Source organism: Euleptes europaea, chromosome 6 (assembly GCF_029931775.1).
Source record: "Euleptes europaea isolate rEulEur1 chromosome 6, rEulEur1.hap1, whole genome shotgun sequence".
Taxonomy (NCBI): domain Eukaryota; kingdom Metazoa; phylum Chordata; class Lepidosauria; order Squamata; family Sphaerodactylidae; genus Euleptes; species Euleptes europaea.
In genome coordinates this window covers 105,328,351-105,351,169 of record NC_079317.1, presented here as the reverse complement: position 1 = coordinate 105,351,169, position 22,819 = coordinate 105,328,351, and the positions used below count along the sequence as shown (strand labels likewise).

The 22,819-nt window shown below is 42.9% G+C and overlaps 1 protein-coding gene across 1 annotated transcript; it reads right to left on the bottom strand.

The window, feature by feature from the left end:
• Nucleotides 1-1,279: 1,279 nt before the first annotated feature.
• Nucleotides 1,280-22,819, bottom strand: MAX (MYC associated factor X). Its single transcript, XM_056851495.1, has 4 exons — nucleotides 22,731-22,819; nucleotides 10,733-10,840; nucleotides 4,368-4,491; nucleotides 1,280-1,884 (listed from the first exon to the last, which is right to left on the bottom strand). Exons 1-4 carry the CDS (start codon nucleotides 22,764-22,766, stop codon nucleotides 1,697-1,699), a joined length of 456 nt encoding a protein of 151 aa, XP_056707473.1. The 5' UTR covers nucleotides 22,767-22,819; the 3' UTR covers nucleotides 1,280-1,696.

Genomic DNA, 22,819 nt, shown 5'->3' with positions numbered 1-22,819 from the left:
ATGCACTCAAGGTAGGGCCATATAGGTTGACAGGTTGCAACAACAGACAGGACTCCTTTAATATCTGTATTATTTCTTGCATGATAAGCTCTGGTTCTTCAAAACTACAAGACCCCCACCATCCTTTCCATATGATCAGTTTGTGTGTGTGTGAAGTGCCGTCAAGTCGCTTCCAACTCCTGGTGACCCTGTGAATCAACATCCTCCAAAATGTTGCTCAGGTCTTGCAAATTGAGGGCTGTGGCTTCCTTTTTTTATGATCAGTTTAGTACAGTACTAATTTTCTTCTTCTGAGTCTGAACACAGCCCTCTGGGCTTATCAAAACAAAGCTCCAATACACTTTCTGTTGTTGTTCACATGAGTAGTTCCTCCTTTACACACCTCAATTCAAGATATATCTCTTGGTATTGGCTACTGATGAATCAATATGTCACATAACTTAAAGAGAAATACAGCATTTTGTATCTAGAATAAGTGTAAGCTTAGGCAATATCTATTCTTTAGCCGGTAAACAAGTTCACCCTGCCTGCCAGCACTGCAACTACTGGCACAGGTTTAAACGGGGGGGGGGGGGCTTGCTCTTACTCCCAGACCTGGACTTAGTTGTGTTTTGGAGACATCTTGTTCGTAGGAGACAGTGTAGTCCCAAAAAGAAACCACTAACACTTACAAGGATAAAATATTTTTATTTATAGTCTTATAGTAAAGGGAAGCCTTAACTTGCAAGACAATTCTTGGGCAGTATGTACAACATACTTCAGTTCCATGGAATAGACTCACACCTGGACAGAGACCAAGCTACACTTGTATACACTAAATTCAGAAAACATCACAAACAAGAGTGGAAAGAAGACAAAAATATAAGGACACACACATGCACGCACACACACACACGCACATACCAAGGCCTTTGCTCACTCACAGCCTGTGCCCCTTTAACTCATATGGGTAACTGGCCCATTTGCTGGAGGGCAAGAGGTCCATGCTTTGATGCAGTAATTAGTACCAAGTAACAAAGCTTATGGTGTATTTACATTTAAAAAGCTGGCTCTATTTCTGAGAAACTGATAGGGAATTCATGGTACAAATCTGTAGCTTCATGTCACCAATGTCCATAGCAGGAGGAAGAACCTGACCAGATTGAGTTTCCCTAAGAGGAAATAAATACCAATTTATCACCTGCCAAAATACAAAAGAAAACCCATCTCCCCGAATCCTGCACCACCGTTTCAGGAAAGAATAAAAACAAATGCTTCTGTGCATAACTTCTCTCCCCCACCCAAGATTCTTCAGGGAGACATTTGGCCTTGTTGACATAAATAGAAATATTCTGATCAATGCAACAGAGTGAGTGGTGCAGCTCTAGTGGACAAATGGAGCAGTCATTGTCCTCACACAGCCCAGGCAATCACAGGCTATCGTCAGTTCATCAGATAGCCTGAACATTCCTGGCACTAGAAACTTGCAGCCACAGGGCAGGACGAGCAAGACAGGGCTACATCCTGCTCCAAGCCATGGCTGATGTCTTCCAGAGGATAAGCTGCCAAGCCAGAGGTTTGGATTAACTCAAAAGGGGGGGTCAGTAAAGGACAAGAAACTGGGGAAGCTGCAGTCCAAGAGCCTCTACTAAAGAAGGAAATGAAAGTCCTTAAGCAGCCAGCAAGTGTCTAATGGCAGCAGGAACAGAGACCTCTTCTAGCTGGCCTCCATGCGAAGCTTCTTCCGGCTCTGAGGCTCTTCCAGCTCGGACTCTGAGCTGGAGTCAGAGCCTCCATCAAAGGCGGAGATGGTGCTGCCCTTAGGATTGGTGTACAGGCTGTTGTCGGAAGAGGAATAGTTGGCCTGCAGCTGAGCACTTGATCTTGCCTTTTCCAGTGCACGAACTAAAATGCAAGACCATGGAAATATGGATGGGGAAAAAGGCAAACATTATACACAGAACAGTGACATAGAGCACGCTAAACTGTTATCACCTGGCTAATTCAGGAACAATGAAGTACATTTTGTGAACACTTTTCTTACAAAATCAGACCCCCCAAAATGGGAGATTATCACTATAAGATATTTTTCAGGATTATCAGTAAAATTGTTAACTGCATTATAAGAACTTAAGTTGAGCCTGCTGGATCAGACAGTCTGTCTAGTCCAGCATCTTGTTTCATCCTGCCTCCCAGCTCTGGTATTCAAAAGTTTGCTGCCTCTGCATGTGGAAGTTTCCTTTACTCACTATGGCTGGTAGCCATTGATGGACCTCTCATCCATGAATCCGTCCAACTACCTTTTAAAGCATCTGTAGTCATGATCATCACTACATCTACTGGCAAAGAATTCCACAGTTTAATTACTCATTGAGTAAAGGAGAATTTACTTTTGCCTGTTTTGAACCTATTTCCCAACAACTTCACTGGGTGCCCCCAAATTCTAGTATTACGGGAGAGGAAAAAGTTCATCTCCACTTTCTCCACCCTATGCATAATATTATAAACCTCAATCATGTCCACCCCACAGCTGTCTTTTTTTCTAGTAAAAAGTCCGAGATGCTCCAACTCCAACCCTTTCCTCTACTTTCTCCAGCTCTAAAGGTAAAGGTCCCCTGTGCAAGCACTGGGTCATTCCTGACCCATGGGGTGACATAACATCCCGACATTTCCTAGGCAGACTTTGTTTACGGGGTGGTTTGCCAGTGCCTTCCTCAGTCATCTCCCCTTTACCCCCAGCAAGCTGGGTACTCATTTTACCGACCTCGGAAGGATGGAAGGCTGAGTCAACCTTGAGCTGGCAACCTGAAACCGACTTCCGTCGGGATCAAACTCAGGTCGTGAGCAGAGCTTTCAACTGCAATACTGCAGCTTACCACGCTGTGCCAAACCACTCCGTAAAGAAAGTCTGCCATGGGGTTGCTCCAGCTCTACACCATCCTTTTTGAGATACAGCAACCAGAACTGCACAGTATTACAAATGAGGCTGCATTGTGTCTCTATATAAGGCCATTTGCCATTTTATTCTCAATCTCTTTCCTAATAATCTCCAGCATGGTTTGCCTTTTTCACCACTACTACATATTGAGTTTACATTTTCATTGAGCTTTGTGCCATAACCACACGATCTCTTACAATCTTAGTCTGAGCCAGTTCACAACCCATCTGAATATATTTTAAATTACGATATTTGCTCCAATGTATGCTTGAACTAAATTTGCTATGTTGCTCAGTTGTCCACTCATCCAATTTAGAGACAGCCCCCTGAAGCTCTTCACAATCCGGACTTGGTGTTCAGAACCCTGAATAATTTGGTATCATCTGCAAACTTGGGCACTATACAGCTCACCCCCAATTCCAAATGCTTTATGAACAAATGAAATAGTATCAATTCTTGTGGGAACCCACTGTTCCCTCCATTCTGAGAGTTGTCTATTTATTCCTACTATGCTTCCTTCCATTTAACCAATTTTTAACTGGCTGGCTGGCAGTGGGATCAGGAGGCAATGGGCAGAAGCCATCCCATAACCTTCTGCTACGCTACTTACTGCCAGCACTTCAGGGGCTCGCCTTACATTGTCTGGGTCAAGAACCAACTAAATATGCCAAGGATGAGAAGTGCTGCTGGTAGGCACATGTTCCAGGATTACTTAACCCAATCTAGTCTGGATAGACCCTGAGAATGGTCCAGTAGCACATGATGTTGTTCCACTGCTTGAGTTAAGCCTACCTGGATGGGAAACCACATGGCAACTATATGCACGTCACTCAGTTCTTTGGAATACATATATGATAAATAGCCAGCACTAGTATATCCTGCATCTTACATTAATACATCCTTAAAGTGACAATTCAAGGAGTCATTTTACATACCCTGCCCCGATGGCCAGAAAGCAAGCAGACCCGAGTAATCCTTCAAGTATAGTAAAGCTCATGTCCCCATAACCCAGCACCAATCGTTGGCAGCTATTATTTCTCTCCGGTGAACAGAAAGTTACCAGTCTGTTTTATTGTGCCACAAGTCTCCTGTCTGGTAATTAGAGGCCTTATGGTTATGCAATGCTTGGCCAATCAAAATTATTTCTCCACAACCAACATCCTGGGTCGAAGTCCTGAAGCTTAGGCAAAGGTAGAAGAGAACTTTCACAGTAAAAGCTTGTGCTGTTTGGAGACTGGGTTTAACTGATCTGAGGGGCCCATGACATACTACAAGCACATAAAGTCCTGAGTATCACAGTTTTACTGATTGTGGAAAAAGATTTATGGGCTCCACAGACTTTGATCATTAGGCAGCCAACACAGAAAAATAAATATAGCCGAGTGCTTTACTATAAGATGGTCCAATTCAGAACATGGCATATAAAGAACTCCACTTCAGCCCCACTCACCTTGCTGTTCCAATAGGGCATTCTGGCGCTTTAGGTCATCGATGTCCTGCTGGTGTGTGTGGTTTTTTCGGCGCATGTACTGGATGTACTCTGTGGCTTTATCTAGGATTTGGGCCCGGGATGCCTGTTGCAATAGTAGGAAAAAAAACACCAGATAAAGTCCTAGCTCACAGAGGCAGCTAGGTCAACTCTCCTTTCTGTAGGGAGACCAGGGATTAAATTCTTCAACTTAGCTCTTTTCTGATGCACTCAAGCAAAAAATTAATTAAGACAAGGATGTTGAGACCCAGGATCTGTTCTTTAAGTGTGTTCTAGCGCTGTAGTCAGCTCGATTTTATAGAAACAACATCAAGCTTCAGTGCTACATAGTATTTGATGCAGCAACTGGATCACTCCCTGTATCTGTAATGGCAAGCAACTCCCCTCCACTCTCCCAAGAACTCCTTCAGCAAAGTATAGACTGCATACTGCTATTCAGCACACAGAAAATTTCCTAATATTGTTTTTCATCTTAGAGATAAAACTAAATGCAAATTAGTTCCATATGTCACCAGAGACTGAACTTAATGTCCCAGGGCTAGCAGATCCTAAGAATACTCATAAAGGAATTAAGCTAGGAGTTAGTCTTATATGTTTTCTCAACAACTGGGACAATGCAGGACAGACTAGTGTACTTAATAGTAGAACATGGTTATATGGCAAGTTATTTACTTACCTGTTCCCCTGTAAAATACTTGTATTTGTGAAATGCTTTTGAAATATACTAGTTTGCACAGCAACATGCCTTCTGTACTGAAATCATGTTGGGGAGACTCATGGCATGGAAATTATTACGGAATTCAATGATCAAGAATTACAGTTAGGAAGGAAGAGATGCATAGATTGGAGGCATTTTGAAATTCTTCATTACTGCCAACTTGAGACAAACCTGTACTACTGAGGATGATTCCAGGCTGTGTTGCCTAAAGGACAGGTTGGAGCCACTTATTTTTATTGGGCCCAGCTTCCCCTTCTGCAGATGGAGTAGAATTTGTTATAGCACATGAAGCTGTGAAACCTGAACAAGCAGAAAGGACTAGGGGCCCTTAGTGGAACAGTTGTGCATACACATGGGGGAGAGCAGAGTATTTACACTGTTCCAGAATAGCAGAGATAGGGTTGGTAAGTCAAGCAGCCCTGAGTCTTCTGTTAGAGAAAGGCAAGTTGAAAATGTCCTAAATAAATATAAATACATATATAAGCCTCACCTACACAGCCCCTGTAAAAAAACTGCTTTAACATAACACTGGTGGATTATTTTATCTTTCATTAACAGAAGCGTTTCTTTACATAAGCCTTATTATACAGTTAAATTTTACTTTCATTTTCAAGTTACAAATATCAAAGGCAGGTTTATAGTGGCCACATAAGAACTGTTATACATACATTCATTAAAAACAAAGTATAAACTATATTTTGGATTTATCATTTACCCCAAGATATTCCACTTTTTAATTATAACATCTAAAGACAGAACTGTGTACTCTTGGTTCTTAACAGAAGCATTAAGCAAGCAAAAAATTATAGGTTTCAGTCTTGGCTCATCTGGCAACATGGTAACAGAACATCTGTTCTGATGTGATAAACAGATCAAGAGTATCTAAGAAGTTGATACTATTTGTTCTATACTGTCAAGAAACATGGCCAACAATGAATTCCAAGCAAATCATTAGCTTCACAGAAATCTACATAGCTCTGTTTTTTAACTCAGCTTTCATTTTATGATGACTGGCATTTGCCATTGCCTAAAATGACCTTTTCCTTAGGAAACGTCCCATCACAGCTACCAATCACATTACTGTATAAAGTACTGTTATCATCCTTGCTTATGCATAAATAGCACCCAGCTTTTCTGATGCCCAATTCATACCACTTAATTTATTTCCTCTCCATTTATCTAATTTCTCCAAATGGGATCCAAAGAATATAAACAATTTCCCATGCATTAGTGTACCACTAGTTTTGCAGTGTATGTTCTATTTTAATACATTTTTCTTCCGTATTAAGAAAATATTTCATAACATTTAACACACCTGACCATCGTTAAGCATTTGATGTCAAATGGACCGTTAAACACATGCTTACTTACTGAAATTAGCTGGACATTACAGTGTTCAACTTTGGCAGAATCATGCCCATTCCACCTCTCTTGCTGATCACAGTTGGACAACAAGACGTCTTTAGGTAGCAACAGATAACAGCAAGAAATTTTTAATGAAAATTTCCCCCATCCCTTGTGCACTAGTGGGGGCACTCTCCACCTCTTCATGGATCATTGCTCCCAATATCATAAAATACATCTGGAACCTAAAGCCCCTGCCAAGGCACTTAATACTACATTCAAACATGTTGCTGCTTAGCCATCTCCAAGACGTTAATATATATGCTATTATACAATTAAATTATAATGAAATTCAGCATTCAGTATCAAAGATGCCATTTTGTACAAATCTCAGAATCTGCATCTGTCTGACCTTGGAGACTACCAAGATTCTTTTAGAGTCCTTAAGATAAAGAGAATTCTTGATACTACCAATGTGCCAGATTCAAACTGTAAAGATGTGATAAAAGGCATTCTTGGTGGTTGCTTCACAGGCAAATTTATTTTATATGGAAATTTAAAGTTTAAACTTGGGCAACTTTCAGACGCACTGTAAGATGTTTCTTTTAGCTGATTTCTAGAATGCCTTAAGTGGTAAAAGGCTACGATTTTATTGTAAATTCATGCATGCATTTAATATTGCTTTATTCAGTTAATTCTTATAAAAATAATCTATCCCGAGTTGTTGCCCATAAGTCTAGAGCAGGGGTCCCCAACCATTTTGAGCTTGTGGGCACATTTGGAATTCTGACACAGCATGGTGGGCACAGCAACAAAATAGCTGCCACAGAGGCGGAGCCAGCCACAAAATGATTGACACAACTTAACTTCAGTAGCACAGTGCAGATCCTTATGTTGTGGTGGCAGCTACCCAGCAACATTTTTTAAAAATCTGCACAATCAGATCTCCAATAGTGAATCAGAAGCCTTGTTGGGCTAAATCCCTGCCTGGCCCTGCCCACTTCCTAAAAACAGTTGGTGGGTACCAGAAAAGATGTCAGTGGGCACCATGGCACCCAAAGGCACCACGTTGGCACCAGGTCTAAAGTGCAAAGAGGCGAGGTTTTTTTCCTGAGTTAAGCAACATCACATGAAGCTGCCTTATAACAAATCAGACCTTTGTTCCATCAAGTCAGTATTGTCTACTCAGACCAGCAGCGGCTCTCCAGGGTCTCAGGCTGAGGTCTTTCACATCACTTGCCTATTCCCTTTAACTGGAGATGCCGGGAGTTGAACCTGGGACCTTCTGCATGCCAAGCAGAGGCTCTACCACTGAGCCACGGCCCCTCCCAATTCAGCTTCATTCATGCTTTAATAAAGTATTTACACATGACTATTTACACTAAAACATGGAGGGGATGTGCATTACATTGTACCACACACCAGTGACAAAAATTGCATGTTTATGTGGCTAAATTTCATTGCTAGTTAAGTAAAACTTTTAAACTGGGTAGCTTGGTTAACCAGCATGTTTGGGACCTGCTTCCTGCTCCCTACTGGATGATGTTACTCTCTCAGTGCACTTGCAGGCTGAGTCTACTAACCCGAGGAAGCACTGAGCATGTGGTCGTAGAGCAGGCTGTGGGTCCTGGCTGGGTCCTGGGCACAGCTGCTGCATGCTTGACACTGCTGCCCTCTGGCTGCTAGGTAACAGCTTTATTAACCAGCTTATTTGATAAACTGGCAACCCCATTCCCCAATGGATGCTGGTTAACATAGCTTTTAATGTATCCAGCAGTGCAGAAGGAAATGTATAGTGCAATCCTATGTAGAGTTACTACAGTCTAAGCTCAGCAAAATCACTGGGATTAAACCGAAGTAACTCTTAGCAGTCACATCTCAGGAAAAACATTAGGACTGATTCCATGTCAACATGGCACTTTCCACTTTATGTGGTGTGGCTTCGGATGGAGCTGCAGTTGCAATTCCCATGCAAAAGTGTTTCCAGCAAACTTCCATGAAAGAGCCTGAAATTCCAGAGCAGTAACTACTCAGCAGCTTGCTCTACTTCTAAGGGAGAACCAAAAAAAGCAAGAAAAAAAAAGCAGAAAGCCAGACCACATATTTTAGCTAATCTCGATGACAAGCATCTGTCCGAAGATCTTTGTCTATACGACATGAGTAATAAATGGGTGCGCCTTGATGATGTCTAGGACACAGAGTCATCAGAGGTGATTGCACACAACAAAATGCTGTTTATCAAGCTAAGTACCTTGTACTGAGCTTCTGCAGACTACTCTATAGTTATTCCAGCCACTGATGATTAGCAGGCCATTTCAGGACAGACATGTTTGTCCTATAGAAAGCTACAAGTTACCTGTTAGCATTATTACATTTAAAGCCTGGGGGGGAGGGGGGAATGCCAGCCTTTACACATTCAACTGACTTAGGGCTACCTCACACAAGCATGTGACTCCTGAGTAGTAATTCCCTCCCCCACCCCACAGAGTAAAACATGCCCATTTGAAGTGTCTGCCATAAGCTCAAGAATAAATTCTGCATGCTACTGTAACACAGGTAACAGGTAAAATGCCAGCATGTGCTCACGGGCAAATAATTCAGGCAAATCCTTCATCCTGAGCATAATTCAACTTGGGCAAGGTAAAAAAAAAAAAAAAAAAGGACTGGCCGTGTACAATGGCACCAGTGCCACAGGAGACAAACTGGGTAGGGAGACAGGAACAGATTTACCTGGGTTAGAGAGTGTTGATCTGGGACTGTAGAGGACACCCTCCACTACCAAAACATGGTCGAAAGGGAAGCTGCACACCATTTCCCTCCCAGAAAGAACATTGCTGCAAAGGGAAAGATCAGCTTTGCCCACCTAGCCACTGGCCAGAAAAAGCTATAAATTCCCCTTCCTAGCAGAAAGAACTCTACTCTAAAGGTGCAGATTTGTATCTTGAAAGTACCCTTGGACCCAGGCCTCCTGTTGGAAACAGGTGGCATCAGTGGCCTGGGGTGCCTTTCACCAACTTGGACTGGTGAGCCAGATATGGCCCTTCCTGGACAGAAAAGCTCTTGCCACTGTGGCACATGTCCCTGCTAAAATCTAGATTAGATTACTGCAATTCACTCTACATGGGGGTGCCCTTGAAGACTGTCCAGAAGCCACAGTTGGTACAGAATGCTGGGGCCAGAGTCTTGACTGGAGTGGGTCACAGGAACCATCTCTGAAGTCTTGTTCTATCTACTCTGGCTTCTGATTTGCTTCCGGGCTCAATTCAGGATGATGGTTATTAACTTTTAAAGCCCTGTGCAGCCTGGGTCTAACATACCACAAGGACCGCCCTCTCCCCTATGAACCTATCCTTACACTCCAGTAATCTTCAGAGACCCTGCTTCAGTTGCCCATGCCATATGAAGTTAGATGGGTGGCACTCTGAGAAAGGGCCTTCTTGGTCATGGCACCAAAACTTTGGAACTCCTCAAATTGCTCAAATTTTCTTCCTTGGGGGGAGTCTCTTCCCCTGAAGAAAACTCGCCCTCCTCTAATTCGTCTTCAGAAGAATCTGGAGACATAGATACGTTTTGGAGGGCGGAGGAGCTTTCCTGGCCGCTTTGGTTGGCCAGGGAGTTCCCTCCCCCCCTTTTGCAAGGTCAGGTTGGAAGTTGGCAGAGGCACCTTCCTCTCGAGAAAGCCCGTCCCCTTGTAGGGAAGGGGCTGGGGAGACTTGCAGGGCCTGCAGTCCTTCCACAGAAACGCTGCGTACCAACTGCACAAGCTCTGCTTTAAGTGCCAACAGCCCCCCTTCTCCCCCGCCTACCGCGCGGAGTTCCCTCCCCAGTTGGTGATTTGTATTGGATGCGAACAGGTCCAGTACGGGAGTCCCAAACTTCTGGGTCATTAGATGGAAAACTGAGCTGAAGATGGCCTTGTCTCTCAGAGTGAGAAAGAGCAGGTTCTGCCACCAGCTAAAGCTCCAAGGTCACTGGGAAGTTTTTTGGTATTAACAGATTGGAGATAATTTGACTGAAAAGCAAAATATTGGCAAGCAAGGTAGTGGGGTGGGGGAGTTCTGCTTGTCTTTCATTATTATAGACGTCTCTTTAATGTGTACAATACCATCTAAATATACACGTTTGGACACCATTGTTCAAAGTAAGGAGTTGGACAGCGAATGAGGGGAGAGACCAAGCATTCTCTACAGCATGTCTGACAACACACAGATGTCCCAGAAGCCAGCATTCAGGGGAAGCACATCACTTCTCTCAATAAACTCACCTTCTCTCCCTGAAGTGATGGCACAGAGTCCCGGAGGCTGTGGAAACTGTCCTTGATGTGGTCCCTACGCTTGCGCTCCAGTGCATTGTGGTGAGCACGTTTATCAGCCTAGGGCAGACAAGAAGAAGAACAAGCATTAGACCTATATTATGGTTTGCAATAGGCAACATGTACTGAATCCCTGGCTCTGGACACATCATGAGGTGAGAAGGATGCATCTCCAGCTAAGAGAGGGGAAGAAAAAAAAAGTGACAGTAACATTTAGGGCAGTTCTATCCAGTATACAAATCAATTGTGATTTAGAGGAGAGTGGGTTAGAGGAGAGTGGGTTTTTGCCCTGCAACACTTAAGTTTGTGCAAGTGACTAACATGATTGTTCAAAAAATTTCTAGTGTCAGTCCATGGACTACCAAGCCCACAAGAAAGCTCCAAGCATTCTAAATATGCCACAGATTAACTGATAAATGGACTCTTCTCAGAACTAGCACCCACAAGTATTGTACAACAGATATCATAGAATCATAGAGTTGGAAGGGACCACCAGGGTCATCTAGTCCAACCCTGCCCAATGCAGGAATTTCACAACTACCTCCCCACCACACAACCAGTGATCCCTACTCCATGCCCAGAAGATGGCCAAGATGCCCTCCCTCTCATAAACTGCCTCTCATGAACTGCCTAAGATAATAGAATCAGCATTGCTGACAGATGGCCATCTAGTGTCTGCTTAAAAACCTCCAGGGAAGGAGAGCTTACCACCTCCCGAGGAAGACTGTTCCACTGAGGAACCGCTCTGTTAGACATTTTCTCCTAATGTCTAGATGGAAACTCTTTTGATTTAATTTCAACCCGTTGGTTCTGGTCTGACCTTCTGGGGCAACAGAAAACAACTCGGCACCCTCCTCTATAGGACTGCCCTTCAAGTACTTGAAGATAGTTATCATGTCCCCTCTAAGTCTTCTCTTCAGGCTAAACATACCCAGCTCCTTCAACCTTTCCTCATAGGACTTGGTCTCCAGACCCCTCACCATCTTTGTTGCCCTCCTCTGGACACGTTCCAGCTTGTCTACATCTTTCTGAAAGTGTGGTGCCCAAACCTGAACACAATACTCTAGGTGAGGTCTAACCAGAGCAGAGTAAAGCGATACCATCACTTCACGTGATCTGGACACTATACTTCTGTTGATGCAGCCCAAGACTGCATTTCCCTTTTTAGCTACCGCATCACACTGCTGACTCATGTTCAGTGTTTGGTCTACTAAGACCCCAAGATACTTTTCGCACACACTACTGCTAAGACAAGTCTCCCCCATCCTATAATTATGCATTTGGTTTTTTCTAGCTAAATGCAGAACTTTACATTTATCTCTGTTGAAATGCATTTTATTGGTTTTAGCCCAATTATCCAGCCTGTCAAGATCATCTTGTATCCTGGCTCTGTCTTCTACCATATTTGCTACCCCTCCCAATTTAGTATCATCTGCACATTTAATAAGTATTCCCTCTATTCCTTCATCCAAATCATTTATAAAGATATTGAACACAGGGCCCAGGACAGATCCCCGAGGCATTCCACTAGTCACTCCTCTCCAAGCAGATGAGGAACCATTAACAAGCACTCTTTGGGTGTGATCTGTCAACCAATTACAGACCCACCTAACAGTAACAGGATCTAAACCACATTTTCCCAATTTGTCAACAAGAATATTATGGGGAATCTTATCAAAAGCCTTACTGAAATCTAGATAAACTATGTCTACAGCATTCCCCTGATCCAGCAAGGTAGTAACTTTCTCAAAACAGGAGATAAGATTAGTCTGACATGACTTGTTCTTAAGAAACCCGTGCTGGCTCTTAGTAATCAGATCCATCCTTTCTAAATGCTCAAGGACTGTTTGATTATTTGTTCAAAAACTTTTCCCGGTATAGAAGTCAAGCTGATGGGTCAGTAGTTACCTGGATCCTCCTTTTTCCAATTCTTGAAGATGGGGACAATATTTGCCCGCCTCCAGTCTTCTGGCACCTCACTTGTTCTATCAATCAGAGCTCATGGAATCATCAAAACATTACAGGGGAAAAAACCTGGAATGTACTTTTATCCTGTACAATTGCTTTTAGCCATATAATCTAGGGAACAAGAAAAGCTGCAACTCCATGGTTTAGCCACAGCATCATAGTTAAGCAGTCTTTCTAAATCCAAGACGGTGTTCTTGCTCAACCAGAAATAACTGACCTGATGAATAATTTAGACTATTTTTATGCAGGGGTGATATGCATGTAATTAGAAAAGCTGCTTTTAACTTAAATTTACGAATGGCAAAGAATATGGAAACAATTGCAAGTCTAATTAAACAACCCAAGCATCGCATATACAAGCATAGCATATAGGTTAACCCTCTGTTCCCATCATATCCCTGAAAAATGTCCCTACCAAGTTTGTTTGCTTTTTGCTGTCAATTCATATCTGACTTATGGCAACCTCTATAGTGGTTTTTAAGGCAAGAGACATTCAGAGGTTTGCCGTTGCCTGCCTCCGCATCATGATCCTGGTATTCCTTGGTGGTCTCCCATCCAAATACTAGCCAGGGCTGACCCTGCTTAATTTCTGAGATTTGACAGATCAGGCTAGCCTGGAGCTATCCATGTCAGGGCCCCTATCAAGTACAAAAGTGCAATTTCTTCAGGCATTTTAAAATGAAGTGTATATCCAGGCAGGTCAAGGATTGTAGATGACTAGAAGGGACACCCTGATAAGCTACTGCCATTTAAAGCCAAAGATGCAATTTAAATCTCATACTTTATTTTTTCATTAAAGATCATATTTCAAGTCAACCTTCAGAAGAACAGTGTCAAAAACAATTTAATCCAATCCATCTAATATAAGTATTGTTAGAGAAAGTTTAAGAACTTCAAGAAGAAGCACAGCTTCAATATTTTTAAAAAAGTAGTACAAGCCTGAAATACACTGGGATTTTATGAGTTTAATATTTTTGCAACAATGTCTGACTTTTTCCAACCGCCTGGTGCTCCACTCGTTTTCATTACAATGTCAGATGGCTCCAGTGAAATCAAATTATGATTAATGAAACCTGACCCGCAGATGTCAAGGCAGTCTCCAGTCACACAGGTTTAGCAACAATCCCACACCCAGTTCCTGACGCAGACAGTTGTGCGTCAGATGTAAATAGGTACTTCCCAAAACCCAACCACAAAGCAGTCTCTACTCCTCTCTTCAGAGCAACATTGCAAACTGTTAAGAGGCAGAACTGGACTAAGTAGCCCATTATCTTCCTCCTTCAGAATCCACTGAGAGGCTTGGTGGCTTTAAGGCAATGAAAGGAAAGCCTCAAGCCACTTGGAACAGTCTAACAGTTGTCTCATGAGGAGAAAAAAGAAAGGAGAATAAGCAATTCAGATGAAATTAAGAAATACAAGTTGTCAACCCATCTATTGTTGTTAAACACTGGACGTCAAGGAAGATGTTTGATGAACTGTGAAAAGCTAAGCGTTATAGACCCCAGGTTCACCAACACTAAAGCTCTCAAGCCAAGAACTACCCTGCAGCAAAAAAGCTAATGTTTATCCAGGCAACAGAATGACAGAGGTTACACTGAGAATCATCATCCTGACTCACTGACATCCTGCAGTTATCAGTCAAAACAACACCAAAAGGAAGAACAATATAATGAACAATTAGAAAACTAGCCAATAATGTGAAAAATGGTGGACCTATCCCCCCATCTAATCAGTCTATATGGGCACTTCTAACAGGGCTTCATCAAAGTTATAAAAGGGTAAAAAAGGGGTTGTGTGTGGTTCTTAAAGAAAAAATGAAACTGACAAGCTTGTGAGATTGTGGGGGAGAAGCAGGTCGCAGAAACAGATACACAGACTGTACTAGTTTACAGAAAGTCACATAGAGCTCACCTGTGCTGCTATAGCTCTTGATGCCAGTCATTTTAGTATTCAGAGGTTTCCAGTGCATGTTACTGAACTGTACCTGAAGTGCTGAGAACCAGGACAGTTAACCAGATTCACCAAGCCCAGAAAACACTGGAGCAGTGTAGTCAAACAACATTGGCCCTCTCCTGCCCTAGTCAAAACTGCTCTATACGATATAATTGCCCAAGTTAGGAGGTCAAACATAAAGTTTTGACCACTGAATGGACTATTCTTACCCCCCCTTGAAGTCAATTAATCTTGAGTGCTGTTTTGAGGAAATCTAGGAAAACAGGAAAACAGAATAACATAGGCAAACTACTTATTTCTATCCGGAATAACCTGATATCACCCTAAAATCATAGAACAGAATCATAGAGTTGGAAGGGACCACCAGGGTCATCTAGTCCAACCCCCTGCACAATGCAGGAAATTCACAACTACCTCCCCCACACACACCCAGTGCCCAGAAGATGGCCAAGATGCCCTCCCCTCAAAAAGACCCTACCTCTCCTCAAAAAGATAAGCTGATGGTGGTGTGCTGAAATGTCCTGTTCCCTCAGTCTCTTTATAAGAACAAACCTAGCCAATCCTTGGATGTAACACCTGGCCCTACTGTAACTTACTACTGGCAATTCAAAGCAAGTGAACTGCATTTAGGAAAGACTGCAAGATTGAATCCAGTGAGTTCTGGTTGGCCCAAGCCACACTAAATGCCAAATAAGGATAGCATGAAAACACTGGCCTCCATTCATCAGGGAAAGGTGGCCCACTGCCATGCTACTCTCCATTACTACCTCATCAGCTACTTTCTAAACCATTTGACTGCCCAGGAAAATCTCAGCTCTTGGCAAGGAAAGGGGTGGGGGGAATAAAGCTCTGTTCCATGACAGGCTGCTGAATGTTAGAACTTCATGAAATGAATATCAGCACACACAAAACAGAACAGAAACCATGGCATCTTGATCTGAAGGCCTTTATAACTGGCCAGAAATTAGACAATCCAGTATTAATGAGGGATCTCACTAATTCAGGTATGCAGGCAGGTAGATTAGGGTTTTAGAGTGCTACAACAGCTAACCAAATGCTGGAATAATTCCTTCTCTTTGAAACCTGACCATCACGTGGCATTCTGCATCTTTCATGATGGGTCATTGTTTGATAGCTAAAGAGGTGTATCTATCATCTTCTGATTATCAACTGACAACTTCACAACACTCTTGGTTCTTTCATTCTAGGCAGGTTTTAAGGAAGTGACTTATAAATATCAACAAAGGAGTAACAAAAGCTGAAGATATTATTTATTGTCATGTTTAAAACCCAACTTTCAAAGCAGCTAACAAATACAAGGCTGCTTTTTTAAACAGCAATAACAGCTCACAGAACCAACAACTAAAGCCCCCTAAAATGAAATAGCCTTTGACTGGCATCTGTAAACTATTAAAGATGGAGCACAGAAAATCCCACTGGGGAGCGAGTTCTAAAATCTTGGTGCAGCTGCTAAGAACTTGTCCCAAGTAACAACCCACTATACCCTCATATGATGAAGGAACAGAACAAGGCCCAAGAAGATCTCAAAATACAGGCAAGTTCATATGGGAGAAGACAGTTCTTGATGTATTCTGGGACCAGACCATGTAGGACCACCAAAAACAGGATTCAGACCTTGGCTCTGAAACCAACTGGAAGACAACTAAGCTGTTGTAAACTTGTACTCCATGCAACCTGCTGTATTTTGAACCAGATACAGTGTGTGTGTGTATATATGGTATATATGGTAAGAATGAAATAATGTAGCAAATTTGTTCCCAACCTATTACATTGCATGGCTTCAAGGCATTCAGAAAAGCAGATTTTCATGATCAGGCCTTGACAGATTTACAGGCTTTACAAGCCACACCAAAAATTTAGGAACTTATTTTTCAGCCTTCAGGGGTTCATATATTTTATATTTTAACGACCATACTTTCTAATTATTGTTACCACAAAACCTAATCCTAAACTCTTCACAGTTTCACAGGTCCATGGGCAGGCTGGGCATTCCAACATGGGTGGGGCCCAAATTGGCCACTCGAGTGCCAGTTGGGTCCCTTGCAGCACTCAGCAAATCCGCCTCCTTCCCCCACAACTATCTCAGCTGGTCTTTCTGGCCAATAAAGTCAGCCAGTGTGGTGTAGTGGTTAAGAGCGATGGACTCTAATATGAAGAAACAGGTTCGATTTCCCACTCCTCTACATGAGAGGTGGACTCTAATCTGGTGAATTTGTTTCCCCACTCCCCCACATGAAGCCTGCTGGGTGACCTTGGGCTAGTCACAGTTCTCTTCGAATTCTCTTAGTTCCACCCACCTCACAAGGTGTCTGTTGTGGGGAGAGGAAGGCGAATGTAAGCCACTTTGAGACACCTTAAAGATAGAGAAAAGCAGAGTATAAAAATCAACTCTTCTTCATTTTTTAAAAAAGATATAGGAAAAATAGCCTATAGCCTATAAATAATGATAGGGTAACCCTGGTTGTCATCACAATAAGCTAACCTCTATCCTTTACTTAAATAAGCTTTTGTGCTTTCTACAGAGAACCACCAAGTTGTTGACTACTGAAAATACTAGGTGCCACAATGAAATGTCTAGGCCCCATGGCTCCTGGAATTTGTCACACCCTGTTGTAGAAATTTTGAAGACATGGGGAAAAATGTTGTGGGGGAGGTTGGGTCAGGAAAAAAAATTCACTTGAGGAAAAACTGAAGTGTATGTAGCACTAACTTTATCAAATCCGAATGTTATGTGTTTGCTTTAAACAGTCATTCATAACTGCATTCATAACAGCATATATAATTTGGCATATTTATGACATGTAAGAATACAAATGCTTTCTTTTTTTTGTTCAAACAAAAAATTGCAAATATATCTGATCCTATGCTAGGCAGAGCTGCCAACTTCTGCAATCTATGCTACCTAGGCACATACATCTTAGGTTCTGCCACCTTAAGACTAGGAAAAATAGAAGATGAAAATAAAAATATTGTTTTCAACAACAAAAAAGATTGTTTATTGTTTGGACGTAATGTTTTACACTCTGACTGAACTATTTCTATCTGTATGTTATTAGTGCTGAAACAAGGACTTCTTCAGGAGTATATCATGCTGTTTAAACATGATCAGTCTTGTCCACAGTTAAGCAATAAACATATCCTTTAAACTGTCTAAAGTATACACAGAAATTATCTAATAATGAAGATAATACTAGGTCTTAACATAATGATCTTTACAGCTCCTGGAAAGCATTTCAAGTGAGTAAAAACATCTCTTCGAAAGTATTTCAATGATTCCAGAACAGAAACATTCTCCCCAAGATTTAAAGGAAGTGCCCCCCCGGCCCAAGGCATCACTGAATCACCCAAAAACTTGTGTGTACAACATATAGAGAACCGTAGGAGACGTCCTATTGTATTTGCTTCCCTAACGCAAGACCTTTTGCCTTTCCTGTGTGCCTAAAAATGATGCCCAGCTTTTTCTTAAGAATACGGCAGGTAATGTAAATACCCACCTGAAATGAAACGTTTCATTGTAACTTACTCTTAGTGCTTTGTATGGAATGGGAGCCACAGATCATCTTCCTTAATCAAAAACAAGACCTGGGACTCTCCTTATCATGCTAACATTCATCAAATCAGATCAAAAGAACCCTGGAACCTAGGATCCTTTAGGTTTTGTGTGTGCACGCGCCGTCAAGTTACAAACTGACCCTGTAGGTTTTTCAAGGCAAGAGACGTTTGGAGGTGGGTTGCCACTGCCTGCCTCTGTGTGGGATGAGAGAGTTCTGAGAGAACTGTGACTGGCCCAAAGTCACCCAGCAGGCTTCACATGGAGGAGTGTGGAATCTTCAGATTAGAGTCTGTTGCTCTTAACCACTACACCATGCTGGCTCCTCCAAGTTAGCAAAGCATACAAGTTTATATTAAAATAGAAATCTAATAGAATGTATTTTACCAAAATATATTATCTATTCCATTTATAGTAGAAAAGTGGGGGCCAGTGAAACTAGTGAGGGGAATTCCATCTACCCCTCCCCCTTGCTCATGTTCCAGGTTCATGGCAGCCGGACAGGTGAGCCAGTGGCTCCTGGGCACTGCAGTGGAGGCACCTCCTCCCCCAACCCCGGCAGGCAAGCACACCGAGGCCTCTGCAGGGAGCTGTGCTGGACCCACCTCTCCCCCCCCCTTTAGTAGCAGGATCACTGAGGCCCCTGCCTGGAGCTGCTTTTCTCTCCCCACCACCACACTTCTCAGGCTGAAGGTGGCAGCACAGCTTGGAAGCTGCTGTTGGCGGTCCCAGCATGGCTCTTGGGCTGTGCCTCCACCACCGCCACCCTGAGGTAACTGTGTTCTCTGTACTTGCGGGGAGAATCCCATCTACCAGTGGTATGGCCAGAGGCATACAGTGTCAACACAACTTGGATAGCCACATACATGGCTGGAGAGTTGGGAGTTTAATGACATGTTTGATATATACATTTTGTGTTCACAAAAAAGAGCAAATTGTAAAGCACAACATAAAAACCTACCACAAAAGGACAAACAGGGGCTTTTGCCTTTAAAATCAGATGACGCAAGCCCAACACTACCAAATGAAGATATGGAGCTACCTTACTGAATTAGACCATTGCATCTAACCCAGTACTAACAGTGGTTCTGAAGTGTTTCAAAAGCCTGAATGCCTTTTAACTGGAGATGCCAGAGACTGAAGTATGTGCTCTGACTGTGAGCTATGGGCTCAGAAATGGGGATGAAAATGCAGGTTATGTTATAAAAGATTACTAAGATTGTGTACATGAAATGATCTGAGTGCTATAAAGGGCTATAAATGCTAAGTGTTATTTTCTTTTCTCTTTTTTAATGATTGGCTTCTCACCACTGGCAGCTGACAGGTATGAGCTGCACATTCAGCACACTGGTGCTTATCCAAACAAAAACACTTTAACACTAAAAAAAGTTACAGAAAGCCATGTACATGTTTAACCCATAAATATATGATTTGACTTTAATCAGTTACAGTCAACTTTCTAACTGATTTCTGTACATCACTTCTCCATACTTGCTGAAGACTGAACCCAATAATATTTAAAAGGGAGAGGCAACTATTTATATCTCTTTTGTTTGCAGACATATTACTATTACCAGGAACACTTACAATAAAGGAAACAGAAAGCATTTTGTACCTTGCTTTCTCGTCTAGCAGAGTGAGTTTCAAAGGCTCTGTATTTCACCAAGGAGTCTTTATTTTTCTAAATTATTTTCCTGTTCAACACAATAAGGGGGAAAGGCTTCTGGGGATTACACAAGAAATCAGAAACAATCTTGAAAATCTGTTAAATTGAACAAATATGAAGTATGGCTCTGTAAGTGCTTAACATGGTGGAGAAAGCCAATCTGAAAACAAGCAGACATATGCCAACAGCAACTAACAAGCTCTCTCTCAAGGCAGATTAAAATTATTTTTAAGAACTGGACTTCTTCATGTTAAATTTTAATTAAGCCTTTCAATAATTTAAAATGAAATCCTAACACAAACATAAAGTACTCATTCAATCTCTTAGAACTAAAAGATGACCTATCCGTTTGCAATAAAAGTTACTTTTCTTCTTAAAAATAACAATGGGGGGGGGAAATCACACTTCTAAGGCTAAGCATTATAAATAACACAATAAATCTTGTTTTGTGGGTTCCCTACTGGATCAAGTCATCACAGATGCCAGAAACCAGGAGATGTTGCCCTGTACGCCAACATGATCATTCATAAACTTGTATGGGGCATCTTGTACTCCTATTTTATGCCCTCCAGTTATCTAAGCTCTGCAGTATGTTCAGGTCTTGAATTGTGAATGATTATGATTACTAACTGAATAGCTTAGGCATTTTTTACTTTCCATTTCATGGAAAACACGTTTTTTGCCCTGTAATTACCATCTCTCTTAGAAATTTGCAAGAAATCTCTCTTGGACCCTTGCAACCTGATCTTATACGTGTTTACACACAAACAAATCTCACTTTGTTCAATGGGACCTACTTCCACATCAGGGTGCAGGGGAATGTAGCACCAACCTTCAAATGAATGAGCTTGTACAAAGACCACTGAACGCAAATCTATTTCTTGTCTTTAAGCAGATATAATCTTGAAGTATACATGGGATGCATCATTTTGGATTACACTCTTAGGGTTCTATAAAAGCTTTATTTAGTTACCCATCAGCATGCTTTAGAAATTCATAAACAGTCAATCCATCCACTCTTTTATAAAGCCACACTCACTAGGTATAAACCATCTCAACACTGTTTTTCATTTCTGTCCAAAAAGACTCAATAGAAAAGGCGATTTAGATTCATATACAGGCCAATCAAGATCAGAGCAAAAATACCACACTCAAGTTTCTAGGGACAGAAGTAGCTATGGTGCTGCAACACTCATAAATACAAACAAAAGGGAACAAGAAACAGAAACCAACTTCCTTACATCAAGTACCACTTTACACTGTAAAAATCTTTCCAACATGTCAAAGATAACACTGCGGACTGAAGGATTATTCTGTATGGTCACAAAGAAACTCGTACATCACAGCAGAGATTTCAAAAGTAAGACCTTTTTGGCCCCACAAGTTTCCATTTCTTTTCTATGAATGCCTGAGAGTGCACAGAAACACGTTAAAGTTGATTTTTAAAAGCAAAATATTCAACTACTGAATAGCCAAAGTAAGCTTCTTTGTGGAGGTTTTCTGGAAAGTGTGGCATTTCTACCATAATCCATTAAGCATATTAAATACCCAAAATATGAGAATTCCCTGCTATTTACTCATTAAATCCTCTGGCAGCAGATAAAGGGGAGGGTGGGTGCTCCACCACAATATATTGGGACAGACTGCAATACTATCTGGGCTCCTCATGCTCCACAGAGTTGTCTGCAACATTCCGTTTATAAAGACCCCACTAGCGTTGCTCCCCACCCCTCATTCCTTGATACCGTTCACAAAACTGCCCTCTCCACTTTCCCCACCCCTCTTGAACTTGGGGAGTAAAGAGGAGAAACTGAGGAAGTTCTCATCACCCTACCCCCCTTCTTATCACCCTTCCACAGGCTTCTGGCCTCTAGTGCAGGGGTGGGGAACCTTTTTTTTTCTGCCAAGGGCCATTTTGATATTTATGAAATCATTCGCGGGCCGTACAAAATTATGAACGTAAAAATTAGCTTGCTATATTTGGTCAAACATTTAGCCAGGAGGCACCACCGGAGACGGCTCGAAGTGTCTGCCACGTAGAGCGACTGGCTTTTGAGCTCTGGTGTCCCCAGCTGGGCCCAAGAGATTCAGGCAGGGCAGCATCCTTCTGAGCTGGAGATCTACCAGGACCCACGGAGGGCCAGACCAAAGGATGTCGCGGGCCTTATGCGGCCCCCGGGCCTGACGTCCCCCACCCCTGCTCTAGTGAGAAGCGCCCATACACATCCAAGGACACCCCCCTACCTTATTTCCCCCTTTAAAACCAGCCTCACCCCCTACAAGCCCCACAGACCTCCCCCCACCATTCCCAGCCACAAGCCAAGACAGACTGGTAGGAGGCTTGTACAAAATTCACCCCCCTCAGGAAGAAGCCACCCTCTCCCCGCCCACAGCCAGCGCTTCCCACACAGGCCTCTCTCTCTCTCTCTGTCCCAGGACACAAACGGCCTTCCCCCCCCCCTCCACACTTCCCCCTCAGGCCAGGCCAAGACCAGATTCCCCCACCCCGGTCGAGCCCTGGCTGCCGGGCCGCTCTCTGCCTGAGGGCCGGGACGGTTGGGGGGGTTGGGGGTGGGGGTCAGGCGGGGTTTTAAGCGAGCGAGAGGCAGAGAGACGCGACGCAGAGGGAAACCTCGGCTGCTCTTCCTGCAACCAGACAGACAGAGACGCGTTACTGCCAGCCCCGCCCGCCGCCGCCTGACACGCACCGACCCATAAGGGGTGGGGGGGGACGGACAGACAGACAGGACAGGGCCCGGGGGGGGGAGGGGAGGGGGCAGCGTGAGACTCACGTCGCTCTCCACCTCGATGTCATCGTTGTCGCTCATGCTGCGGCCGTCGCCCGCTTGAGCCACTCCGAGGCCTCCCTGGCAGGCGCTGC